This window comes from Typha angustifolia, chromosome 14, assembly GCF_048772165.1.
Source record: "Typha angustifolia cultivar Huaian chromosome 14, ASM4877216v1, whole genome shotgun sequence".
NCBI classification, from domain to species: Eukaryota; Viridiplantae; Streptophyta; class Magnoliopsida; order Poales; family Typhaceae; genus Typha; species Typha angustifolia.
Window position 1 is genome coordinate 11906633 of NC_133252.1, and position 21141 is coordinate 11927773.

The following is a 21141-nucleotide window of genomic DNA, read 5'->3' on the forward strand; positions in this document are numbered from 1 at the left end:
GCATGTGCATTGAACTCATCCATTGGTATCAATCAGACTCCCATCATGCATGTGTTTATCCTAGTGATGATAAATTATCAAACTTCCTATTTCAATCCGCATCTAGCAGTTGATGGCTAGATTTAGAGTCCAATGCTGTTCTTTTATTAATTCTGATGCAATTAACTCCAAGTGATTTAATTGAAGTGCTAAAGTTATTATGCAAGTCATATGTAGAAATTTCACTTATAAGTTCATATATCAATGGCATCCTTGTCACTGGAGAAGGTTCATTAACTGCACCAATACAGTTAGGCCATGTATTAATATGATCTAATAACTGCTACCTGTTCAACCTTAAGTTTTGCTATTAATTATCAAAGATACAGCTTTCATGTTTGTGAGGCATCTAGAACTAAAAAAGATAATATAATTCACCAATCCATCTGGATAAATTAACAGATGGAGAGTCAACTTTTTAATAAGAAAATTAAACAATTGTTTCGATCTTCGCGGCGATATCTATGCAATCTGAATTTTAGACCAGAATCTAATCTTCAAACCATGCATGCACATCTGAAAGCTTCTATCATACAGAAAATAAATGAAAAAAAGAAGAAAAGATGGGGGAATTCTCTCCACCATGAATTCTCAAACTTTGCATACCACTTAGATAACAAGCCCAAAAAGAAGTAATATGTTACATAACCCACAAGATCTCACTCTTCAAGTTATATATATATATATATATAGATATAGATATAGATATCAAATCCTCTACAACTATATAACCTACAACAATCATTCTTCATTAGATCCAATAGTAATTATAAAGGATAGAAATCAACCATAAAAGAGCAAGCCAACAACGATCAGTCTGATGTCGAAAACGACGAGCAGTCGCAGACGGCCTCGACCTCAACCTCGCGCTTGTGGAAGCTCCGGTGGCAGTTACAGGCGGCACAAAGCAAGGCGGCGGTCGTCCCCTCCTCTCCCGATGCCATGAATTCGCGGCATCCGTCCACCGCATAACCACCGATATTGGCGGCGTGGTTCCTCCTGCACTCCCTGTATCTGACCACCTTCTCCTTCCTAGCTACTGAGCCATTGGCATAGCTCTTCTTGGACTCTTGCTGAGGCCCCATGAGAATTGTTGTTGTTGTTGTTGTGTGTAAAAGAAATCTATTTGGTCACTGTAGCTCCTTAGAATCTTAGGAGTTTGAGGATAGTGGAAGAAAGTGGTGGAAGGAAGGGGAGGAGGAAGGTGGGTGGAAGGATATAGGAATAGAGAGGAGAGAGAGAAAAGGGAAGGAGATCAAAAGAGGTCTACCTCTTTCATGTGTTGGGTTGGCTTTATATGGAAATGGTGAGGCCTTGGGTGGGTCTCTTGGTGGCTTGTTCTGATAAACTATATAAAAGGCCACTTCAATTTTCTTTTGGGTGTCTTCTTTTAATTTGCTCCTAATTAGGACTTTGTAGACATAATTGATGCCATGTTAACTCACTCACCGTCTTCTCCAAAACTTAAGCTATGAATTTGACTACTTATTGGTATTTGTTATGATTAAACTACTAATGGATTATGACCCAGACAGCATGATGATTGTTACTTCATCTTTTCAATTTGTTGCAAATTGCAATTAGAAGATGTGTATACTGATGGTGTGACAACTCTGAGAACCTCTCAGTCATTTGGAGGATTAAGGGTAGTAGTTGTTTTGGTGGGTATTGACTGGAATAGTGTCTCAGTATATTAGGTTGGTCACATTACCTTTTGAGAAACTCCATTAAGGATATAAACGTGGACAATGGGACCTAATGGTCTTACTGGGTAAAGTAGGCTTGACTTAGTCCAACTTTTCTTTCTCATGAAATTAATGTTAGCCAGAGCAAGCTACAATATTTTTCTGATTAAAAGAATGAGAAACAAAAGGATTGAAACTTGTTGTCAATTGGATGCATCACGTTTGCTCCTATTTAACTTTGTGACTCTTATCAAGTTTCATGAGAAGTCCTAATCAAAGTGACATTGGTAAGAAAGGTGTTGAGACTAGGGTTTAACTAATCACAAAGGTAAAACTATCTTCTTGCAAACTAGCTAAAGGCAAAGAGATGATAAGGATGTGGGAGAATTGGGACCACTGCTTCTTCTTCTTTGTTGCTCGTTATCACTTCTGCCAAACATAAAAGTAGAATGACTTTCATATCAATCTTATATCAACATATGGCTCAGGCCAACTTGGGTCGCCTTCTGATTGTACCATGTCATTAATTAATAAGGTCTGCTCTCCTTTTTGGTTATAACCACAACCTAATCATGGACTTTTCTCTTTCATATATAGGAAGTGAATCTAAGAAAGATCTTAGGCAGTTAAGGACATTATAATCCCTTCTTAAATAATTTAGGACCTTGCTATACTATTGTGGAGCTTCAAAACAAAGGCAAGAGCTTATTCTTCAATGTTAAAGAGGCTCAAGATTCTCTTCTAAGGTCTGATATGATACGCTCATAGTGTAAGTCTTCATGGGTATCTAGAACTCTGGATTTGCTTTTCTTCTATAGGGGGCAAAGTGGCAAGGAATGAGCATTTATTTGTAGATCAATCCACTGTGGGCATCACCATGCACACCATATATAAATGTCTTCTTATATCTGAATAATTTTCAAGGCCATAGAGGGGAGCAGAGCAGACATGAGTTGACATCTTGTGGGGTTTTAATCCTCCCCACTCATGCTTAATTTTAGGGAATACGTTAGACTTTGGAGCCAAAGAGGATCCAAAGAGGAGAGAGAGAGAGAGAGAGAGAGAGAGAGAGAGAGAGTTGGCATTTTTTGTCATTTATATTATTAATCTCTTTACTGTATCCAAGAGAGGAGGTGAAATAGCTTGAAGGTGGAACAAAGTAGAGTGAATAAAGCAAGCAGATCATTCTCCATAAAGCAATGGAGATTGATGGAAGTTAAAGAAGGGACCGAAGAATTGACTAAAGAAGTTGCAAGGAGACTCTATTCATAAATCATTGCATCTCTTTTTATTTTTTCTTTCTTTTTATTAAAAAACGTAATATATATATATATTATTAATTTATTATCTAACAACTTAAGTTTTTTAATTCAACTGATTATCTAATATAAAAATCCTCTAGGTTATCAAAAAAAAAAAAAAAAAAAAAAAAATATATATATATATATATATATATATTTTCTTTCTTTTACTTCCTGCCATACAGAAATGAATAACTAATGCAAGCAGTTTTTGTTGATATGATGAACTTATCCAAACTGCAAAATGATACATGTATGCCTTTCTATCTGTTGCAATTGACCTAGACCAAAGTAGTGATCATAGATTGCTAACAACAACCTACACTATTGGAAGGGCTGTTAATATCTGAGTCAAAGTGATGATTGTCTTCTCTCTTTGTTAATTTGTCAACAGCAAGTTCCATTATCCAAAGCTTAGTACTTGATCCAATGCTCTCAGTGGATCTTGGGCCATCTCCCACACTGCCAAAGTACTGATTGGACCTTGAGAACAATGCTGGCAATCAAGTCATGCAGTACAATGGGCAGACATTGGAGGGTTCTTCCTCGTTATCTTGTCAGAGATGAGTGGAGTATTTCTCCAATAATTCTCAAGCTATTAGTATCCTATTCCAGGTGATTGGATAAGGGACTTGGGATCAAATCTATCTCTGTTACCCTGTTGTCTAGCACTCTAGCCCACCATTAATTTCTGAACTTTTTTTGGTTGTTGGTAAGAATAGAACATTCTCTAGTGTTTGTGATCACTCTAAAGCTACTTTGAATCCACTGAGTTCAGAGAGGAGATAACCCTAAAAAGGCTACTATGACTTAATGGCCTTGTTGGTTAAGTTTATTTATACTTTTGGTGGCAAATAGCAAATAAGTAGGAGGACAAATATGGAGAATATTAAATCACTAACTTATATCAGAATATAAGCAAAACCTAGTGTTTATGCCCTAGAATCCTACAACCACTATGATCATAAAGTCTGTGAGCATGAGATTAAGCCCACCAAAAGGGTTTAAAGGAGCCCCTAATGTGCCACCATCTAGTGGCCGATTAAAATAAGGTTTGCATTAGCATTCACTTGTTGCCGAAGAATCTTTATCCAATAATTAGAAAATATGATCATATAATTTTGGAGCGTAGATTTGGTGCGGACTTATCTACATAGGTTGTTCTAGATAAGTCAATAACTCTAATTATAATGGAGGAAATACATATATGTAGAATTTAAATAGACATGATGAAAGTTGTCGGATATGTACAATTGAAATGTTAATATGTATTTAATAATGCTCTTGAACCAACAATACAAAGTCAGCTCCTACTAAATCTCAATCTATCATTTTATAGCCATGAGGCTTATATTTTGGCAATATGATCAAAATAATATATATACTAACTGTAAAAGAGTCTAGATTCCATATATACACATTGCCACACTTAAAATGTTTGATGAAGAATATTAAAATAAAAAATAGATAAATATTATCGATAAACAATGTCAGTGAACATTGCCATGAACAATACTAGATTTAAATTGAGAATAGTGTATTCAAATGCATTTGGCAAATTTTCTTAACAATGTGTGCTCGAATACACATGAGAATGTTTAAATGCATATAAGGAATGCAATTTCTAAGAGATCAAGATCGCAACTTTGAGTGAGACCGTGACAAGAGGTGTTGAACTAATTTATATGCATCTCATCTTCTTTTTGTCTTATGAGATTTTTTTTCTCAAGAATTACTGAGACGATAACATTAATCTTAAGGATTATTGAGATTCAAAACTAATCATGGGAAGTATTTTATTTTAAGTTCGAGTAAGCAAAACCTTACAGATATCATCGTGGGAATCCGACGTGTGATCTATAAGTCTACCATCACTGCTACATTTGATATTAATCGATCTTGAATAGGATTCATGCATTTTTACCCTAGGTTTAGAGATTTTTCTACATAAAAAATTGTGTATTTGCAATACCCTCTGTACACTTTATTTTACATATTATTTTTATGATTACATGCCATAGATCTGATCTCATAGGATGTTTTATAATTTTTCAAGGCTAACCTTCCTTATTTATTCCTCCCAGTTCTAGATCATTTTATGAGGAATCTAAACACAGTGGGAAAAGGTAGAAGTGGAGCAACCACTAAGTTACTCCATAAACAAAAGCCTAAATCTATGGATATCCAAAGCCCATGGACTCTTATATTTAGACTATATTTTAGGTGGCCTGGCCCAATAATTTTCTAGGTTGTGGTGACATTGGGCTTGAATAATATAACTTTTGTTCAATTTAGCCTGCTCCCAGAAAAGAAATGGGTAATTCTCTACCCTTCCTAGAATTCCCTCTTTTTTATCCTTCTTCTCAAAGAAATGGGTAAACCCTAGTTGATAGGTACAACAAGAAACACTTAGCTTGAAAGCCACCCAACGTTTCTTTCTACTGAACATTAGGTGAACTTATTCCATCTCCCCATAGACAAGCAAACCATCTCTAATATCAGATGCTGGTAGATGAAAGTCTTTATCAAGAACTAATGCAACTTCAACAATGTGCACATCTTTATCTTGCGCATTATTTACGCTCCCCGGTAAAAAAATATTTTTCATGATAGCGAACAAGATGGTGCGCAAATAAAACAATACTTATTTAATTGGGACATTATTAAGTTCTCGCTAAGAAATTAAAACAAGTGCTAAGGGAACTTATTGAAAGCAAAGTTGTTATCTATATATATATATATATATATAAAAGCTATATTTACAGTAAGAGCAATGGTTATTATAGTAAAACAATACTATTAATGCAAGTTACTTGCAAGTTGCAAGCCACCTCCACCAGTTAGTGAAAAAAGGAAGAGGAAAAACCTCCCCCACCAAAGCAACTAAAATATTCTATGCATCTAGTCATTCACTATTTCCATTAAAACCATCCAACAACTACAAAATTTGAGATGGCCCACTCTGACAACGAGCCTATCGTTGCCTTATTAATGAGGTGTGACTTATACCCATGTCAATAATTAAGCACAGTATACAAAGCTACTCTTAAAATAACAAAAGAGTATTTAATCTTTTAGGAAAATAGTTTTGTTCCTCCATTTTGTCTCCTTATATATATATATATATAAACCAAACCACCTAAAGTTAATTTTATATATGTAAAGAAAAAGTATGGAATAACCTAAGCACAGATCTATGGGGGGTTTATTTTTGAGCAAATATAACCCATCAAAGGAGACTTTTTTCAATAAATTTGAAACATAGGTGGTTATTTGCAAATAAACCTTGCTGGTTTTTTTTTTTTTTTTCAATGTTTATCTCGGCGTAAGATAGCTGAACTGGTACGCCGCAATTCTCGGTGTGAGAGAGAATGAGAGAGAAGGAAGAGAGAAGGTTTCCGGTTCTGCGGGTATGAATACAATCCAATGAGCACCAAAGATTCGATCCCCGTATAGATTTTAACTACCGTTTCTTTCGTTCACGAAGGAATCACCTTCAAGCGCATCTATTCCACCTCTTTGGATAACCTTCCTTGACTTGTTCTTGATGTTCAGATGCGATTTCTCCTTTTCGACTTTTGGGTTTTGTTACCAATGGTCAATCTAGCATCCTTCCCTTAAGCTCGTTTGGAGTGTGGTATATAGAGGCTTTTGGGTAATCGGGTGTTCCGAAGAGAGGATCTTTATTGCCAAAATCGCGCTTTTTTTTGGAATATATTTACCCATTTGTTTGTTATTTCTATTAACCCGCTGTTTGCTTTATGATCTTTACCTGCTGTACTCTAGTTGTGGACTGACTTGCTCCATTGCTCTTGCTTGGGTTGATAAAGATTGGTGCTTTGTGATAAATTTCACATTTTGTCTGAGAGGTTAATGCTGAAATGGGCGATAGAAATATGCAACAATCTGGGTTGCTATGCCGGAAAACCTTGTTCTGTTGGTTCGCAGTTGCGATTTCTCTGGTTATGCTGTCTATGATCTACTTTGGTTCCACTGGTCGGCCCCGTTTTGTTGATCACAACCTCTTGCCCAATGATAAGGTCTTCTCAGTGATTGAGAACCGGATTACTCCTTCTAGGGCTCGAAATGATGAAGCGGTGATTGGAGAACCATCTTTATCTGATGAAAGTGCACGCGGAGAACCAGAAACACAGAATTGTGATCCAAGCAATGCACTCGTTAAAGTTTATATGTATGATATGCCTTCGGAGTTTCACTTTGGTCTTCTTGATTGGAAGCCTGATGGCAATAGCATCTGGCCGGATATCGGCACTGAAATTCCGGGCTATCCTGGTGGGTTGAATCTTCAACACAGCATAGAATACTGGCTCACATTGGATCTTTTGTCATCAAGATTTCCTGATCGGCCTGGCCCATGTACTGCTGTAAGAGTTGACGACTCTCGCCAAGCTGATATTGTGTTTGTTCCATTCTTTTCGTCGCTGAGCTACAACCGCCATTCAAAAGACTTCCCACCTGAAAATATTAGCAGGAACAAGTTGTTGCAACAAAAGTTGGTTAAGTATTTAGCTGATCAAGAAGAGTGGAAGAGATCAGGGGGACGAGACCATGTCATAATGGCACACCATCCGAACAGCATGTTGGATGCTCGGTCTGTGTTGTTCCCTTGCGTATTTATCCTATCAGACTTTGGAAGGTATCATCCAAATATTGCTAATGTTGAGAAAGACCTTATTGCTCCTTATAAGCATTTGGCAAAGACCTTTGTGAATGACTCAGCTGGCTTTGAGGATCGACCAATTTTGTTGTACTTTCGAGGAGCCATTTATAGAAAGGAGGTAAGCATCAACACCGCTATTCTTTCGTGAGATTATCTGCTGCATCTAACATATATTTTCATCTCTTACTTCCATGAGTAGTGTGTGAGCTAGTCATACAATGTTTTTGTAAACTATGCTCACTATTTGATTCGATAATTGGTTATAAAGTGCAGGGCAATCTAGTTGGTGGAAATGTAGTGGTTACTGGTTAGATTGTCCCATCGGAGAGTACATGCATTTAAACAATGTTAATCGTCTGTTGGATCATTGGATGCCATCTAGCATGTGAATTTAGGAAGTAATTGACCTTGCATCTGATAGGAGCTGTCTTTAGTGTGATATTTTTTCCCAATAAAGCTAAGAATGTCTTTACCTGAGAATCACCTCTCCCACCATGTTGACTGTGTGATATCTGATTACACATAATGTGGTTACTCATGAACGCCGTTTCTGGCCTTATATGTTCAACTGTACATGTACTTGAAACTGTACATGAACTGTACAACCATATGCTGAAAGGTAAACATGAATTCAAGCAAAAAAGGCAACATGGTTGAGCAGCTTGCTGCCATATCTGGATTAATGGCAGTAGATGAACATCTGTTGTAGTTACTAGCATGTAGGACTTGATTTCTCTGCTGAAGTTGTTTCAAAGGTAATCTAATGGTTCTGAAATTTTAGTTGCATAACTGTCATCTGTTTGTCTAGAATTGTAACTAAAAAATAAGAGCTATAACCCAAACCTACTTGGGCCCCTGTTACAACTCAACTAGACAAAAGCCCAAGATATCTTTGAATGAAGTGTTGACAGTATTAGAGACTATTGGTTTAGTGGTCTTGCAAGTGCGACTGATCTTTACGTGGTTGAATACTTCAAATCCTTGCATTAGTGGACTTCTGATAATAGATGACTAAATCCTATCATTCTGTAACTCAAATTTTCTGTAGGTATGTGGTTACTGACTTGCCAATGCCACGAGGTTAATACTTCTGTACAAATTTTATATGCCGATCTGCAACCCTTGAGTTATTCAATCTCACACTTGAATTAATAAGTTCAAGCATGTGAAATAAAAAAATTTTGGCCAATGTACCACTTGAAGAGTTGGTAATACAAATTTATATTAACATCATTTTCTTACATTTTATTCTCCTAAGAGCTAAATTTTCGGTTCAGCAAGACTTTGACAGTATAAGATTGTGAAATACCTGTGACCAATATGATCAATGTGAAGATGCTTCTCTCTATCACTGGGGCCATTTTAAATAGTACTTTTATGCAGTCGCTAAGATGGTAGGACTCAAATGACAAGTTGACATGAGTTATTGCTTTGATGCTGCTCAATACAAGTAAGGTGACAGGTTGATTTTCTTTATCAGGCTTTGCTTGTACTTATGGATACCCACTAAGACTGGAATGTTTTGTGATTTTATATATTCTTCTTTGGTTAAATTATAAAATTTAATATAGTATCATATGCAGCCAATTAGGTTTTTGGTCCAGTTGGTGCTGTGTTATGTTAATTTCATTGATACAATTAAAAATATGGGTTTAATTATTTTGTTGGGATTCAGAATCAGATATCTATAAACTTAATATGAAACTCAAAAAGGTATTATAAATCTAAGGGCCTCTGATGTGATTTTCTGTAAGTACATACTTCAAGTCTTGGATCTTACCTTCAGACAGATTATATGAGTTGTTTGCCTTAACCATAACTTTATGCTCGAAAGATAAGTGTTTTCTCCATTTTATAGTGATCTGGAAAAGGATATCCAATGAGGCTCCTGCCAATGCGTGTCTTCAGAGGGTAATGTACAAGAGGTTGTTCCTGACTCATATGATAGCCACATGGTGGAAATCCTAAATCCATTTAAAGATGTTAATAAGACTAATATCCTATTCATACAATCAGAAAATATAGATACACATAATTATTATGTGTTTGATACCAGTATCTCTATATAGCATAGGTACATAAAAAGAGGTTATGAGTGCCAATATTCTGAATATTTGGTTAGTGTGTAATTCTTTTTCAGCTCTGTTGTCCTCAAGGTAATCTTAAACCCATTTTTCCTCTCAGTTGTGATTCATGTGCATTTAACATTATTGTGGCTCCTTCTGTAGGGGGGAAATATTCGACAGGAGCTCTATTATCTTCTCAAAGATGAGAAGGATGTTCACTTCTCCTTCGGAAGCATCCAAGCAAATGGGATCAACAAAGCCAGTCAGGGCATGCATTCCGCCAAGTTTTGTCTAAATATTGCTGGCGACACCCCATCCTCCAACCGCCTGTTTGATGCCATAGTGAGCCACTGCGTCCCTGTCATCATCAGCGACGACATTGAGCTCCCATTCGAAGATGTCCTCGACTACTCCAAGTTTTGCATCTTTGTACGTTCTTCTGATGCAACAAAGGAAGGTTTCCTGATGAACCTCATTAGGGGTATAAGTCGGGAGAAATGGACTAAGATGTGGGAAAGGCTCAAGGAGGTCGAGCGGCACTTTGAGTTCCAGTACCCATCCCAGAAGGATGATGCTGTCCAGATGATCTGGCAGGCATTGGCTAGGAAGGTTCCTGCCATACGACAGAAGGTGCATAGAGCGAGACGATTCTCTTCTGTCTTAAGTTAATGCTATCAGTTGAACAGTACTGAGAAATCTCTGTTCACCTCCAACTAACAGTTATTCTGAGGATTTCAGGTAGTCCATTGATTCCAAGAATTTAAGAAGTCCATTAAAGCTGTGATGCAGAAATAGGAGCACATTTCTTGTAGTTTTGGATAATAAACAATAAGATGTTGACTAGCATCACTATACTGTATTACTTACTGACGTCTTAGGAGAAGCATAGTTTTAACTCTTCTTCACTTCCAAATCAGCGTTCACTGTATCAATGCTATTCATTTCACGACCTTGTTTTAGTGTAAAAAAAAGTAAAATTGCTGCCACCCAAATGGTATTATATTTCATGTCTTTCGTATATCTTTTAAAGGACATTTTTTTTTCGCTAGTTAGCCTTCTTGTTGATTGTGATGTCATTCATTCAGTTGAAGATTATAAACAGCAGGTGTAATTGTGTAATATTATCTTGTTTAGATTGTACATTAGCCATTCTTTTAAATGCTATGTATCCAAAAATTTCTTATCAAAATCTACTCTGCCTCTCCAAGATATACAGATGAGATAGGATATGCTCCTTTAGAACCATCTACCCACGAGAATCACAGGGCTGATTTCCACACCTAATAGAAGTTTGACATCTCATCTCCAACTTTGCTTAGCTCACAGTTGATATATAAATTGTACTTCTCAATGGCTACAAGAATATTAGCAGATTGCGATATCCACATCTAACTCAAGGATATGCCACTGCTCGTGACGGATATCTCGGATGGAGACTATCTTGTAAGTACCTAACAGTCAACTATCACTCCTAGCAACAAACCACTTGTTAAATTTCTGCTAAATGACATGGTGCTCAGATAGTTAAAAGAGATACTCATGGTATATCAGATAGTTTCCACCTCTTAGAATATGTAAACACTTATAAATTTATTCCAAGATTTGATGTCCTAAAGCATAATAATAATAATAATAATAATAATAATAATAATAATAATAATAATAATAATAATAATAATAATAATTTCTGGAGTAGGTAGTTATTTAAATTCCTAATTCCAAACGAATAACGTGATTAAATGCGGTAATCAGGTAGTAAGACAAAGAAAAAGGAAAGGCCTTTTTGTCGCTCCCTCCCAAATCGCCCTCGTCCCCTCAATATTGGCGACAAGAATGGCATTAAGATTTGAAAAGTTCTTTTACTTGTAGAATTTGCAAGAAATTAGGGTTTCGAATTTGTTTCCCCCAAAACTTTTGATATCTCTATTGTTATCTTATTTGGTATCCGTGGCGATTTATAATGCCCTGGTGCTCCTGGTCACTGGGTTCGCGGATTCGGTCGTTTCTTCGAGATTACGATAGTCTCCAAGAACTCGCGGTGCTGCTCATCTACATCCAAGTGAGTGGGAACCTCCCTTAAAATCCCTAATATTTATTTTGGGGCGATTATTTTTTTGTTGATTTGATATGAAATGAGGGTCTTTTCCAAGTAATTAATGCGACCCTAATGTGTTTTGATTTCCTTTTTCTTTGTCACTAGAGATTTTATTGTGGAATCATCTTGAAAATTTCGCACAATTACCAGTTGGTTTTATTTTTTAACTGCACTGGTTCTTGCTTTGATGTGCTGAAGTTGAATATTTTTTACTTATTTTCTTGGGTTAGATTGGCTGTTCTCTGGTCGGGTCTCTTGGGGCGTTGTTCAATGGCGTTCTGCTGATCAATCTGGTGGTGGCACTATTTGCGCTTGTAGCGATTGAGAGCAGTAGCCAGAGCCTTGGGCGGACGTATGCCGTGCTTCTCTTCTTTGCGATTCTCCTTGATGTCGCATGGTTCATCCTTTTCTCGGGAACAATATGGTATGCATACTCAAATTCGGAATTTTGTAAATTTTTAATCTTGGCGGAAACAAAAATATTTTCCCCTATATTTGGTGTCTGTTATCAAGAATCCTTTCCTTTACCTGGTCACTCACTTCCACGATAAAGCTTGCTTTAGATGAACTGTTTGTTCCTATTTTAGATTGTAAAGTGAAGAACCCGACATTTGCTTGCTGTGTGGCGCATAGTGGTAGTTGTCTGCATGAGAATTCCCGCAAATAAGAGAGACAATGAGTTACTCTTTTGTTTTGTCCCTGTAAGTTGCAGTTCTTTGAATTTTCCTTATGTACTAGCCCCCCCGCTAAGCTCTAGTATCAGTGCAAATTAGGGATCCGGTTTCAGGTTTCCAGATATATGGCTTACATTGTAGTTTGTGGGTCAGATTAGACAACTAGGTCTAAGGCCTCCATAGAAGCATTATAGAACTTTTTGCTCTTTCTTCTAATTATTTTCTTTTCCATTTTCATCTTGCTAATTTAGAATTTTCTATGTTCACTATAGTCACACTTGTGAAACTGCTGATTAAGATGCTACTATGATTTTGTTCAAAATTTAAGTAGAGGCAGTGTAACTCTGATGAATAATTTACAATGAATAAAGATCAATGATCATCGTATGTGGATGCTATGGTCCTATGGGATACATTTCCTACTACCTCTGCTATGACAAATTTTGTGTATAACCCTGTTGGAAACATGGACTCATAAATGCACCTTAATTTGTCACTTTTGGCTAAAGTTGAAGTTCAATGTTGAAGGACAAAAAGGTCATTGTAATAGTGTCATTTACATCTGCGATTTATTAAAAAAAGATAATTTTATAATTGTTTTGCTCCTCTCTACAGGAACATCGCCCCCAATGAGAAGCATGGCCCAATCCTTGTTTTCTCAGTTAAACTTGCTTTGTGGATGCAAATCATTGGGTTTTCAGTAAGGTTTTTGTCCTCATTCTTATGGATACAGATGTATAGATTGGGGGTTTCATCTGATAATACAGCCTATCAGCCAACAGATTATGATACGAGAAACAGTTTCTTGAATCCCTCAACACATGTAGTAGCTAGGCAGAACAGTTGTGATGATATTTTAGGAGGTTCCATTTATGATCCAGCTTATTACTCTTCTCTGTTTGAGGATGTTCGAGATAATGGATTCATCCATGAGGTAATTATTGTGGGTACCTTAGTTGCAGATATACTTTTGTAAGTAGAATAATGCATTTGTAATTGTGTCATGTTGAATGTGCTGAGTTCATGTCGGTACATAGGCTTGCAAGGAAAGCAGACTGAAAATTGTCCAAGTCAATTGCAAAAATTGATTGCTTCATTTGATATACTGCAGTTACTTTCTGTCCAAGGCATCTCATGACTGTCTGACTCCATGAATAAAAGATGTTAGATTTGAGACACTAGAATGCGATATACAAGTTGTTCGTTGTAATAGATGTCTTACCAACTGGACCTATGTTCTAATTATTCTTTGGAAATTGTAAATTTGGATCTACAAGTAAACAACCAGATGTCTATTTTTTATTGATATTATTGATATGTGCATCTTTCACTAATGTCTATACTCAAATAGTTTTGTCTTTGAATATGCTAATGGTTAAATGGCTTCTATTTCTTTTTGTAGAGTGAGAAACAAATTATCTGTCATGATGGTGGGTCTACATCAGCAGTTGAATCTCCACAACTTAAATCATGCATTAGTAAATCTTTTCAGGTTGTTGATGTAAGTAATATCCTAAGCATCTTATGAGATATTTCCGCTTCGTGATCAATTTGTTAGCAGAACTATTTCTTGTTTATGTCCATGATTTGGCAATACTGCCAAATACCAGTATTTACTCCACTGTCTTCATGGTAGTTGCATACCTTTCCGTTTTCCTGGTGCTTCCTAGAATGATAATTTTCTGGGAAGACTATGGTCGAAGGAGCAGAAATGATTGCATCTGTCTAATTGTGTAGACACAATTGCATATCTCATCTTGTGAAGATTTAGGGGTACATTGCATCTTTGCTGATACTCACTGCTATTCCTTTTTCTCAATATAACTGATTCTCCTGAGTTGCTTTATCCTCAAAGTTGTCCATAAAGATATTGGAATTTTTGACGACATCTGTAATTGTCTCTGTGTTTGTTCCCATGCATATGTGCAGACTTGTGTGAAAAACAAGAGATGATACTCCTGCTAGCTTCTTGCTTATGTTTTGGTGTGCCAAATCCCTAATCTTTTCTCATTTTATTGCTTCAGTTTATGCATATGATCTATATATCAAACAATAAATTCCTATTTGTTGAAAATGATGAATAATTTGATAATTGAATATTTTTTAGTGCTGTATGATGCATCTTAGAAATGCATATTTATCTGATTAATATTGATATAAAATCTGAATAGAATAACAGTGCCTGTTGAACCTTCAATTTCTTCTCTGGATGTAAAATAGGGTTTTGTTTCAAAGTAGAGGTTGTACACATGGCACTTTATTTTTTTATCTTTTCCTCACGATCTGCTGTTTCTAATCAAAGACAGACTTTTGCAGATCGACACTGCGTTAAGAGAGCCCCTGAACTATTAATCCTAGTATGGTGGACTTATGATGGGATTCTGCTCCTGTTTGTCTGCTTGAAATTTTTGAGTTCAACTCAGGCAATACGATCCTTGTACAGTGACATTCCTTCTTGGCACCAGATGATTCCTGAAGCAACATAGAAGGCAGCTCCTGCTTGTCGTTGAAAGCTGCTTGAAACATGGCCTTTTGTGGTACTACAGATTTCATTGACAACTTTTTCTAAGCCTTTATTGGTTCACCCAGTAGCCTGCTCTGTTCCATCGATTTAGCAAGTGCTATAAGATAAGATACACAGAGATGGAAGCAGGGTCTTTTGGCCTTTCAAGATGAATAAAAGGGGTCATTGAGGAGAAACCATACCACTTCCTAGGAGATACTGTTGGTCCCTCCAAGTTTGGACTACTCTGGTTAGTTCTTCAGAAGATTGTTACGTCTTCAAACTGGTTAACTGGGCAATGCAAGTCTTCTAGTTCGACTTGGCATTGATTCTCATACCTGTGAATTTCTACAGATTCTTCATGATGGTAAATTTTGTCCAATACATGGCCTAGTTCTTTCTTGCTATCCAGAAGAACCTTGGCTTCATATGTTTTGAGTCAGTTCAGTAGCAAAACTATACGGTTGGTTGGTTCTTGAAGTCCTTTTTTGATGAGTTCTTTAAATTTATAAGAAAATGGAGATTTTTTGGATCAGCTTGGGCTCATGATCTTTGATCTGTATGTGGGTTTTCTGTCGAGCCTTTTAAGTATCATTAATTTTCATTTAGGACAAGAATTTCTATTTGCTCTTTTGGCTATATAGGCACACATGTATTCCTGTGTGAAGCTGTCCATATATCTGAAAAACTTGAAGCAAACTATAGCTTCACCAAACCAAATTAGGCGCTATTTTGAGTAAATCAAGCTTCATATTTTTAAAATTGTCTTAACGTTTTCTGACAATCCAGATTCTTAGGGTGAAGCTTGCAAAGTCTATAGGACATGGTAATTAATTTGCAAATCATGGTGATCTTATTTCTTATGCATTCAGTGGTTCCAAGTGAACAAAGCTACTGGCATTGGTTGGTTATTAGCTCTGTGTCTGACGGCTTTGATTACTGATATTGATCTCGTTTGTCGTTGACATGGATGATAATTAGGCTGAACAAACTGTTATTTTTATCATAAACATCAGCATGGCATGTCCAATTTTTATGCTGAGGTAAATGGATGCTGCAGAAGAATATTATATCTTAGATGCTTTGGAAACTATGTTCGACTTTGTTCTACTTGTTGATGTGGGAAAGCAATATAGATGCTGAGTTATCTTTGCTCCTTGGTTTCATGCAGTTGAAAGTGTGAGATCCTGGATAGTGTCCCACTGTTTATCCTGAATAGTATCCCACTGATAGATACACTGATCTTTGCCTGAAGTATTAGGAACAGATGAGCCTTGTCTGATGTCCATTATTTTCCTCCAATTATCTCTTTTTAATTCTTTCTTCATGCTGATTGGCATCATTTGCTCTTCAAGTTTAGAACCTACTGAGTTTCTGACATGAAAAATGTATTAAGTTTTGCTCTATTTGGAGTCAATAATGTTAATAAATTATGGAAACAGGGTGAAAAAAAAATAATAATAACAAAAACAATGTCGCCTGTTTCTTGTTATGAATATTGATTTAAAACTAAGATAATTACTTAAAATAACTTTGACTGTACGATATTCCTCCAACCGAGGCTGGAGAGGATCCGTCGTGTTCTTCCCATGAGAGTCTATTTGATATGATCTGGACCGTCGGATCACCGGATATTTGAGCTGAGACCAGAAAAAAATACTAATTATTTTGCGATTAAGATAATAAAGATCTGAATAATAATTCAAATTTTTTTTTAATCCTTGATCCTTTTCTCTGAATAATAGAGAAAAATTGCTTGTAATATATAAACAACTTCGACTAAGATTTAATGCTATATTCACATAAGCAAGTGAATAATAATTCCATTGTTTATAACTCACATTTGTCAAACTAAATTTCATTTCGTAATGAGAGTATAAGACGTGATATTAACTCGCCTTTTATCAAACAAGGATACCAAGTCATATAGATAATTGATATTTTAGAGTCATTGCTTGCATCAAAATTAAGTTGAATAAAATGGAATAAGATCAAGATTTGGTCGTCAGTTTAAATCGCATAACGTGTGACGACTTAGGTGTAAAGCTTGGTCCAGAAATATATTATTGTATGAAAAGATGTTAATTTTATACTTTACGTGGCAAAGTTTATATTAACCAAAGTCATGGACATCACGATTGTAATGCAAGTGGGCATCTAATTTATTTCATTCTAGGTGAGGATAGTCGTTGACCCCATTATGTTCATGACCCAAGTTAGAAGTTAGAATACAATTTTTCTTCAGGAAACTATAGGCTTGGATTTATCTCAGCTAATTATACTTTTTATTTGTAACATTTTATATTTAAACTGACACTCATTAGTTATATATAATTTAATATATTTTTAAACCGCATAAAAAATAAAATTGATTAGATTTTAGGTGATACAAATATATTAAATATATTAAACATATGTATGTTTTTATTATATCTTTGTTAATTAAAATCCCATGGATAATATTTTAGATGTGTTGAAAAATAAACTTGAATAAATTTCCATCAAACACTTTGGAGGTTGAAGAAATTTCACAAAAAAGTACCCATCCCCTGGCTCATTATATTGATCAAATAGTTGTTTAACATGCATGATGATGATACATATATTTAATTACATTATATTATATACTTAAATTATATATTTTATACTTAAATTATGTATTTCGTATTTGAATGGGACAAACATTACCAATAAAATGATAAAAATAAATTGAGTGAATTGTAGAATTTTATAAAATATCTTAGATGAATAAAGATGAGAACAAACATATCGAATAGAATATTAATCAGCGTCTATTAAAGAATAATATACATTTCTTTATTCTTTCCTTAGTTTGAATTACTACTGAATATGACAAATATCAAATTTATGTACTGATTTTGGTTTCTTACTTTTTATTTTCACTCATGGTAAACACTAATGCATAAATGTGTGAGAAAAGAAATATAAACAAAATATCCGAAGCTAGGATATAGAATTATTTACAATTATTTTGAGTAGAAAAAGAAAGAAGGAAAAAAAGGGATATATATATATATATAGCATTTAATGATAAACTCAAATGGCATAAGAATAAAAGAGAAAAAAAAAAAGTTGACTTTGAAGGGAAACCAAGATGTGCATACCTTGCAAAAAACCGAAATATACGGTGGTGTTTTACATCCAAATCGCTCTTTGAAAAAATCTGAATCATTTATTGAAATGATAAAGAAAAGGAAAATAATCACAAGTTCAGGAGTGAAAGAGAGGAGGAACGGGGGATGGTTATCTCCTTATTCCTTCCCTGCAACTTCTTATCTCTCCCTACCAAACTAATTAGAGGGACACAACAAGGAAGAGCTAAAACCAGTAGGACCCATTACTGCAATACCCAGAGGTGATTTAATTTCTGTCACTTTTAAGTTTTTCTTCTATGATTTGTTGTGGGTGTGCTCATCTGGGCTTATGTTTGGTACTCAGATGTGGTTTTGGTTAGGTTGACCGAGATCTTCAAGCGTCTGGTGTAGGCTTAATGCCCATTTCACAGTTCTCATCCTTTACTGGTTAATTTTCACTATCTTATTCTCTCTTTTCATGTCATTTGGGAAGAAAAAGGAACATTTTGTTGCCTTTTACTTGTGTGGGTCTTCATTTTCTGGACTGGTTTCTTGGTTTTGAAACAAAGCGATCTCCTTTTCCGTGGTGATCTTGAGGTGTGGATATGTGAAGTTCTTTTCTTCTTTTTTTTCTTGTATTAGTCGACTTTGATTTCCATTCAAGTTTTAGATGAACAGAGTACATCAAATTTGTGATTTTTTATATAAATTGTTTTTCTTCCTTAGTACTAAAGAATATTTAGTGATTTTGTAGGTTATCAAGTATGAGTGGAGTAAAGAACTACTTTAATTGAAATAGTTCTTTCTCTGAGGTTGAGATTTATTTAGATCTGCCGTAGATATCATGTTACCACAAGTTATATTGTGTGGATGCCTTATTTGTAGAAGATAGAGAGGAGATTGGAGAGCAAAAACAGTAAGATGGGTGAAGCACTGACAACTAGATATTGGTGCCATGTTTGTGCACAAGTGGTTAATCCGATGATGGAACCGGAGATCAAGTGCCCGTTCTGTGATGGAGGGTTTGTGGAAGAAATGGATGGCAGAAACTTTGAAACTGCCGCAGACGTAAGATCTGAACGGTCTCTTTCCTTATGGGCTCCTATCTTGCTTGGAATGATGGGTGATTCTTCCCGGCCTTCAAGGCTCCGAAGGGAGGAGGACGATGAAGATTCAGATCATGAGTTCGAGGATTTTATTCGAAGGAGAAGGAGGAGCTCTGCCATACTTCGACTGTTACAGAGCATCCGCGATGATGTTAGGTTGGACCCAGATAACCGTGAGAACGAGAGAGAAAGGGAGAGGGAGAGAGAAAGAGATAGAGAAGGTGTGATCTTGCTCAATCCTTTCAATGAGGCTATAATTCTTCAAGGTTCGTTTGATTCAGATGATAACCAAAGTGACTCAAACAGCACAACTGCAGGTGCTTCACTGGGAGACTACTTTCTAGGGCCTGGTTTGGAGCTTCTGCTGCAACATTTGGCGGAGAACGACCCGAACCGGTATGGCACACCACCAGCTAAGAAGGAAGCAGTAGATGCATTGCCTAATGTCAAAATTGAGGAAGCTCTGAGTTGTTCAGTCTGTCTGGATGATTTTGATATAGGGATGGACACAAAGGAGATGCCATGCAAACACAAGTTTCATAGTGGTTGTATCTTGCCATGGCTGGAACTCCATAGTTCATGTCCCGTCTGCAGATTTCAGCTGCCTGCTGATGAGAAAACTTCGAATGATGCTAATAGTGTCAATGGGGTTGAGAATAGTGATGGAGATAGTGGTGATGCGGATGATAGTAGAGGAAATAATAGTAGATCCTGGGTTCCTGTCCCATGGCCTTTTAATGGATTGTTCTCGCTGTCTGGATCTCAGAACAACGGAAATTCTAATCCGTCATCATCATCGTCTGCCTCTGGAAGTAACTCACATGCTCAGGGAAACTAAAGGTGTTCTTACAAAGGTTTTTCCTGCCTGAGCAAATATGAGTAGATTTTGCATTCCAACTCATGATGCCTCTTCTCTCTTGCCATTGTTGATATCTCGCAGTTCTGGAGTTAGTCTTGTTCTCCATTATAAATATATCAAAGCAACTTCTTTGCAGATGAGAAGTGAAAATATTCCTTCAAGTTATTGTCTTCTTGTCTTCTTCCTTGTGTTACTATCTTTTTGTACATCGTCTTCTTATTTTCTTTGTACATCAGTTGTTAAGTGGATGGGAGATGCACTTTTTTTTTCTTGCTTTTGTAGAAATTCCAGCTTTCCTGTTTGTTCCTTGACAAATATTATATATGAATAATGTCTTTTTGGCCTGTAATTTGGTGTACTGGTTCTTCATCTTTTTTTCAAGTGAAGGAATTGGAAAATTAGCAGAAGCCTGGTTTCAGGAATTTTGAGAACTCTTGCTTGATTTGGATCTGTAGTTTTCTTCTGTTAATGGAGGGTGGAATCTGCTCAACAAAGCAAATTCTTCTTGCGCAACTGGTTTATATCATAATTGGTTCTGGACTTTAGTGTAGCAGTAGATTAATTATCTTCCTGTAACGACTGTTGTCATAAAGCCGAAGGGCATACTTTCCATGTTCGAACGGTTTTGCTGTCATTAAGAAATCCAAATGCATTAAGAGAGTCTTTCTTGTGGTCTTACATTTCTAGAACTTAGAATGATCGCAATCATCATAAAGAATTCGATGCTTTCAGAATTCAGAGTAATAAGAAAATAGCTGTTAGTTTCAGTATGGGCAGATCTGTGCAGGTCAGTCTGAACACTTGCTAATTAGATATATGTCAACGTATTAATTATGCGCATCTAACGGTTTCAATCAAGTTGAAAAATGAAGACAAGGAAGCAGTAAAGTTTTGAGCGAACATTGACATTGGTGGCTCACTTGGACCAACCTAGACAAGGTCGGCGGTGCCAAATCCCAACCCTCTAGAAGATGGCTTAACCTTGTTTCTAGTGGAAACCTCATTTGAATATAAACTGGGAAGTGGTCTTTGTTATC

The 21141-nt window shown here is 36.1% G+C and overlaps 4 protein-coding genes across 14 annotated transcripts; 3 read left to right on the plus strand and 1 right to left on the minus strand.

Annotated features, from left to right (window-relative positions):
* Positions 1-851: 851 nt before the first annotated feature.
* LOC140775742 (mini zinc finger protein 1-like) lies at positions 852-1124 on the minus strand. The gene has a single exon (XM_073119153.1). The coding sequence runs from the start codon at positions 1122-1124 to the stop codon at positions 852-854; it is 273 nt and encodes a 90-aa protein (XP_072975254.1).
* Positions 1125-6351: 5227 nt separating this feature from the next.
* LOC140776158 (probable arabinosyltransferase ARAD1) lies at positions 6352-10779 on the plus strand. The gene is made up of 2 exons (XM_073119771.1): positions 6352-7824; positions 9935-10779. The coding sequence occupies exons 1-2, from the start codon at positions 6907-6909 to the stop codon at positions 10439-10441; spliced, it is 1425 nt and encodes a 474-aa protein (XP_072975872.1). The 5' UTR covers positions 6352-6906; the 3' UTR covers positions 10442-10779.
* Positions 10780-11511: 732 nt separating this feature from the next.
* On the plus strand, positions 11512-15779 carry LOC140775994 (uncharacterized). Its single transcript, XM_073119518.1, has 5 exons — positions 11512-11831; positions 12098-12291; positions 13157-13475; positions 13944-14042; positions 14858-15779. Exons 1-5 carry the CDS (start codon positions 11733-11735, stop codon positions 14891-14893), a joined length of 747 nt encoding a protein of 248 aa, XP_072975619.1. The 5' UTR covers positions 11512-11732; the 3' UTR covers positions 14894-15779.
* Positions 15780-18270: 2491 nt separating this feature from the next.
* On the plus strand, positions 18271-20453 carry LOC140776145 (E3 ubiquitin-protein ligase SIRP1-like). 11 transcript variants are annotated; one of them, XM_073119744.1, is made up of 4 exons: positions 18272-18420; positions 18504-18586; positions 19032-19466; positions 19563-20453. In XM_073119744.1, the coding sequence occupies exons 2-4, from the start codon at positions 18556-18558 to the stop codon at positions 20081-20083; spliced, it is 987 nt and encodes a 328-aa protein (XP_072975845.1). In that variant the 5' UTR covers positions 18272-18420; positions 18504-18555; the 3' UTR covers positions 20084-20453. The 11 variants fall into 11 exon arrangements, with proteins under 11 accessions (XP_072975844.1, XP_072975845.1, XP_072975843.1 ...); XM_073119733.1 differs by having other exon boundaries at positions 18275-18420; positions 19032-20453; XM_073119734.1 differs by having other exon boundaries at positions 18357-18420; positions 18504-18736; positions 18894-20453.
* The last annotated feature ends 688 nt before the right edge of the window (positions 20454-21141 follow it).

What these genes read in the sequence shown, in the direction of transcription:
- LOC140776158 (XM_073119771.1), top strand. Translation starts at nt 6,907, where the DNA reads ATGGGCGATAGAAATATGCAACAATCTGGGTTGCTATGCCGGAAAACC. An exon ending in GAGCCATTTATAGAAAGGAG is followed by an intron (nt 7,825 to 9,934) that starts GTAAGCATCAAC and finishes CTCCTTCTGTAG; the next exon opens with GGGGGAAATATTCGACAGGA.
- LOC140775742 (XM_073119153.1), bottom strand. Translation starts at nt 1,124, where the DNA reads ATGGGGCCTCAGCAAGAGTCCAAGAAGAGCTATGCCAATGGCTCAGTA.
- LOC140775994 (XM_073119518.1), top strand. Translation starts at nt 11,733, where the DNA reads ATGCCCTGGTGCTCCTGGTCACTGGGTTCGCGGATTCGGTCGTTTCTT. An exon ending in TGCTGCTCATCTACATCCAA is followed by an intron (nt 11,832 to 12,097) that starts GTGAGTGGGAAC and finishes TTCTTGGGTTAG; the next exon opens with ATTGGCTGTTCTCTGGTCGG. An exon ending in ATAATGGATTCATCCATGAG is followed by an intron (nt 13,476 to 13,943) that starts GTAATTATTGTG and finishes TTCTTTTTGTAG; the next exon opens with AGTGAGAAACAAATTATCTG.
- LOC140776145 (XM_073119733.1), top strand. Translation starts at nt 18,556, where the DNA reads ATGCCCATTTCACAGTTCTCATCCTTTACTG. An exon ending in ACAGTTCTCATCCTTTACTG is followed by an intron (nt 18,587 to 19,031) that starts GTTAATTTTCAC and finishes TGTAGAAGATAG; the next exon opens with AGAGGAGATTGGAGAGCAAA.